Consider the following 5,015-nt stretch of genomic DNA (forward strand, 5'->3'; position numbering starts at 1 on the left):
GTTTACAAGAATTATGTCCTCTTTATGGATTGATACCTTTATAATTATGAAATACCCTTCTTTGTCTCTTGTTACAGCCTTTGTTTTAAAGTCTGTTTTGTCTGAGTATTACTATTCAGCTTTTGTTTCCATCTGCATGAAATTTCTTCCATTCCCTTATTTTCGTTTTGTGTGTCTTTCAATCTAAAGTGGGTCTCTTATAGGCAGCATATGTATGTATGGGTCTTTTTTAAAAAAAAAAATCCACTCAGCCACCCTCTTTTGATTGGAGCATTTAGTCCATTTACATTTTAAGTAGTTATTGATAGGTATGTAGTTACTGCCATTTCATTGTTTTGTTTTTATAGTTCTCTGTTCCTTTTTCTCTTGTTCTTCTCTTGCATGTTGATGACTTTCTGTAATATTATGTTTGAATTTTGTTCTTTTTTTCTTGTGTACCTCTTACACATTTTTGGTTTGTGGTTACCATGTGCTTCATATTTCCCAACCAGTTTATAGATGTCTATTTAATTGATGGTTGCTTAAAACTGAACACATTCTAAATCACAATTTTTACCCACACCTCCACATTTATGTTGTCATTATTTTTACCTCTTTTGTGTGTATCCCTTAACTTATTGTTGTAATTACACATGATCTTTCTGCTTTTGTCTTTTAACCTTTGTACTATCTGTATAATTGATTGATCCACTGCTTTTAATGTTTGCCTTTGTCAGTGAGAATTTTTCTTTCCTATACCTTTTCATTCAGTTATCTTTTCTATTTAAAGAAGTTCCTTTATTATTTCTTGTAATACTGGTTTAGTGGTGATCAACGCCTTTAGCTTTTTCTTGTCTGGTAAACTCTTCATCTCTCTTTTGATTCTAAATGATAGCCTTGCTAGGTAGAGCAATCTTGCTTACAGTTTTTTGCCATTTTTTTTTTTTTTTTTAATATCTTGTGCCAATCCCTTCTGGCCTTCAATGTTTCTATTGAAAAATCAGCTGATAGTCTCATGGGAGCTCCTTTGTATGTAATTCACTGCTTTTCTCTTGCTGCCTTTGAGATTCTCTGTCTTTAACCTATGGCTTTTGAATTATGATGTGTCTTGGTGTGGGCCTCTTTGGATTCATCTTGTTTGGGACTCTCAGTGCTTCCTGGACTTGTATGTCTATTTCCTTCGCCAAGTTGGGGAAGTTTTTAAGACATATTTCTTTAAATAGGTTATCAATCCTTTGCTCTCTCTCTCCTCCTTCTGGGACCCTAATGATATGAATGTTGGTCCTGATGTTGTTCCTAGGGTCCCTTAAACTACTCTCATTAAAATTTTTTTTTTGCTGTTCTAATTAGATGTTTTCTGCTACCTTGTCTTCTAGATCGCTGATTCACCACCTGCTTCATCTAATGTGCTATTTATTCACTGGTGTATCTTTCAGTTCTGACTGGTTCTTTTTTATGCTTTCTATCTCATCTTTTTGTTTTGTCTTCAAGGTTCTCACTGAGTTCATCTATTTTCCCAAGTTTACTGAGAATCCTTATAATCAGTGTTTTAAACTCTGTTCATGTAGCTTGCTTTTCTTCATTTTTTTCCCCCTGCAGTTTTGTCCTGTTCTTTAATTTGGGACATGTGTTGTCTCTTTGTTTTGGCTGACTTGCTGTTTTTCTCTATATATTAAGTAGATCTTTTACATCTCCCGATATTGACAGAGTGACTTTATGTGGATGGTGTCTTGTGGCATTCCGTGGCAGTCTCCCTGGTCACATGAGCCAGGTACTCCAAGGTTGTTTCCAGTGTGGGTTGTGTGTACCCTCCTATTGTGGCTGGGCATCAATGGCTGCTGGCACATCAGTGGGTGGGGTTGACCCTCAGACCCACTGGCTGTGAGGATGGCTGTGACTACAGGATACAAGCTATTGTGTGGAAGCTGTCCCCATGGAGCAGGAGTCATTTCAGCAGGGCTCTGGTGCCAGCTGAGGCTTCTTTTTGGGTATGTCAGTTGAGGAACTGGTTGGGTGGGGCTCTGATGCAGCATGTGTGTTGGGTCTGGAGCCTCTTGAGAGGGGCTCTAGTGCAGGCCCAGGTCAGCTGCTGCTTATCTAGTTTGGGGCCACCTGGTAGGGGCTACAAAGTGATCTGTGGCTGGTTGCTGCTTGTGCTGGGCTTGGAGGTGCTTGGGAGAGGTTGCTGTGAACTGAGGTCAGCTGCCACTTGTGACTTCCAGCTGACCTCCTGGCTGCTTAGTTGGAACTGTTATAGTCATCACTTATACCAGGCTTGGGGCCACCTGTTGGGAGTTACAGTGGGAGACTGTTGCCACTTGTACTGGGACTGAGTCCACTTGGTAGGAGCTACAATGCATGCCAAGGCTGGCTGCTACTCGTGTATGGTTTGTGGACCTTTCAGTCTGTAGTGCAAGCTGAGGGTGGCCATCATTTGTGTGGGATTTGCACACCTTTGAGAAAACCTGCAGTAAGCCTAGAGCAGCCATAACTCCTATGAGGTTTGTAGATTTTTGGTTAAGTCTGCAACATGAGGTGAAGCAGGCTGCTTGTGTGGAGTAGCTGCTGAAAGGCTCAGGCCATGTGAGTTAGGTGAGGTAGAGTTTCAGGGAATCACCAGGTGGGGTGAACAATGTTAGGTTAATAGAGCGCACAGATTTGGCACCTTCCTGCACTGGGAAGACTGGATGGGAGAGCTCAACAAAGGAACAATGGCACCTGCCAGCGCTTCTACCAGAGTTGCCCCAGTCCCTGCCCTTCTAGCCCTTGCCCTGTAGTTAGTTTTGTTCCCTGTATGTCCCTGAAGCTTTTTGAGTTGCTGACCCTGTGCTGGTACTTTGAGTTTGCGAGAGAGTCTCTGTATGTTGGTCCTTTTAAGAGCAGCATCTGAGTCTCTAGCAGTGATTTGCTTCTCTTGGACACAATCCCTGCTGGTTTTCACAGCCAGATGTTATGGTGACTCCTCTTCCTAGCACTGGTGCCTGGGCTGAGGAGCCCTGTATGCGGCTGGGACCCCTTGCTCTTCAGGGGTACCTCCACAGTGGATACATCTCTCATCTGTTTCTTAATCGCCACACCATGCGTGTGGGACCTTCTCAGTCTTTGTCTCTGCCCCTTTTACCAGTCTCATCATGGCTTTTTTATATCCTGTTATAGGAATTCTGTTCAGCTAGTATTCAGATGGTCCTCAGTGACGGTTCTATATTTTAGTTCTAATTTTGATTGTGGGAGGAGAAGATCTCAGAGTTTACCTATTCCATCCTGACTGGAAATCTATTTCTTAATGATTTCCTGATTTGTTAGTTTTACAACTCTAGGCTGCTCAGTGCAGCTGAAAAGTTATTTCATTTCTCCTTATAATTTTGAAAACTTCATTCTCAATCTATTTTCAAACCTACTACAGCTGATTTGCTACCTATTGGCACAAAAGGGGAGGAAAGACCTTCCTGATGCTGCTCTTCTTGGTGGACCAGAGGGAGAAACTTATGGACAGGAATCAGGGCTTGGGACTTAGGACCTGGTCGACCAGAGCCTATGTCCCCATTTAAACAGCTCTGAATACGTTTGGAGAGGCAGGGAACACACTGGGAATAACAAGTGTTACCGATAAGACAGATGAGTGCTTCATATACACAATCTCCGGTCATACTACCAGCCCTGTCCACACAGTGTGCCGTTTCTGACTCACTGTTCCACTTTTATTTGTTCATCACAGGCCACTTCTCAGGGGTACAATATTTGGCATGACTGAATTCAACTAACAGTTTTTTCAAAGCCAACACCATACCCTGCTGCCTGATAAGCACAAAGCAGTGAAACTCCTTTCCTGTTGTTTCCTCTGTGACACGCATGCAAGCAAGCAGACTGAGGCAGGGTCTGGTGATGGCAAGTCTCTGAGGGTTTAAGACTTCAGCAGTTGCAACCCCTAGCTTCAGCAAACCTCTCCCTGCTCAGTCCCATTATGTTCAAAGGCCAAAAGGCACAGATCAAGACAAAGGAAGAACTAGTAAGACAGAGACCAAGGAAAGCCAGATGACCAGTCTCCAAGGAAATTAAATAATCACTCTTTATTCAAAATAAATAAGCCCTCTTACAGGAAAATACGAAAGTAAACTTCTTGCCTCCTGGCTTCTGAGATAGAAATCACATTTAGAATATGTTCATTTACAAAAGAAAGAAAAGATCTGTAGATTATCAAAACTGAAAATTAGGAACTTTAATATATATAGTTTCCTTGAAAAATAAAAACTAAAGGAAATAATTCATGTCAAAGGTCACAGGTTAGAAAACCAATTTTTTCTTCTGAGGCTCATTTTAGCAAACTCTCCAAGTATCCCCAAATCTTCCAGTTGGCAAGGCCAGGCAGGTCCTGAGAAGGGGCCTTCCCCGCCCTCCTGCTCTAACACTGGCTCCATGCAGGGCTGGGTCACTGGGACTGAGAGAACATCAGCCACACTGCCCTGTTTTCTGCAAACTAATTTGGCTCAGCTCTTCTGCAACGGACAGGATGTTTCCTCAGCAGCAGAGGACTTGGAGTACCAAGCTTTCCAGTGTTTTCCAGACTCGGTGTGCTCGGAGGGCCAAGGCTGTATCCCAAGGCTTTTGGAAAAGGTTTCCTTCACAATACTCAAGTGCCCATTTGTGGGACTTGCAGCCCTGGATGCCACAAAGGCTGCTTCCCGTGCACTTCGCACTGGGTAACTTCCCAAAAAAATGGCATTACAGACATACTAGGTCAATGAAGAACTAAGAAGGGCCCCACAGTTCAGACCTCCCTCCTTACCCCAAATACACAAACACACAAAAGAATTCTTATAAATTCAAATTCATCATCTGAGAGGTTGAAGCCTCCAGCGATTCTTCTAGCTCCAAGGCACACTGACTGTACACTTCCAGATGTTTTCTCCAGATTTCAACTGGAAACAAGAAAGTACAGCTGATGAACAGGCAGGGACAGTCAGGACAGTCTCTACTGGAAAGCACGTTGCTTAGTGGCTCAGCCCCCTGGTTAGGGCCTGACATGGGTTCAAATCACA

The 5,015-nt window shown here is 42.9% G+C and overlaps 1 protein-coding gene across 5 annotated transcripts in view; it reads right to left on the reverse strand.

The window, feature by feature from the left end:
• Positions 1 to 4,021: 4,021 nt before the first annotated feature.
• SECISBP2 (SECIS binding protein 2) overlaps positions 4,022 to 5,015 on the reverse strand; it is a 32,369-nt gene continuing 31,375 nt past the window's right edge. For all 5 annotated transcript variants that reach the window (XR_003043523.1, XM_006923407.3, XM_006923406.3 and 2 more), the window contains one exon: positions 4,022 to 4,895. Coding sequence is in view for 4 of the 5 variants with exons in the window: in XM_006923407.3 (XP_006923469.1) it covers positions 4,792 to 4,895 (104 nt within the window). In the remaining variant the exon portion in view is untranslated. The remainder of the gene's footprint in view (positions 4,896 to 5,015) is intronic.

The sequence above is a fragment of the Pteropus alecto genome, unplaced genomic scaffold (assembly GCF_000325575.1).
Source record: "Pteropus alecto unplaced genomic scaffold, ASM32557v1 scaffold219, whole genome shotgun sequence".
Taxonomy (NCBI): Eukaryota; Metazoa; Chordata; class Mammalia; order Chiroptera; family Pteropodidae; genus Pteropus; species Pteropus alecto.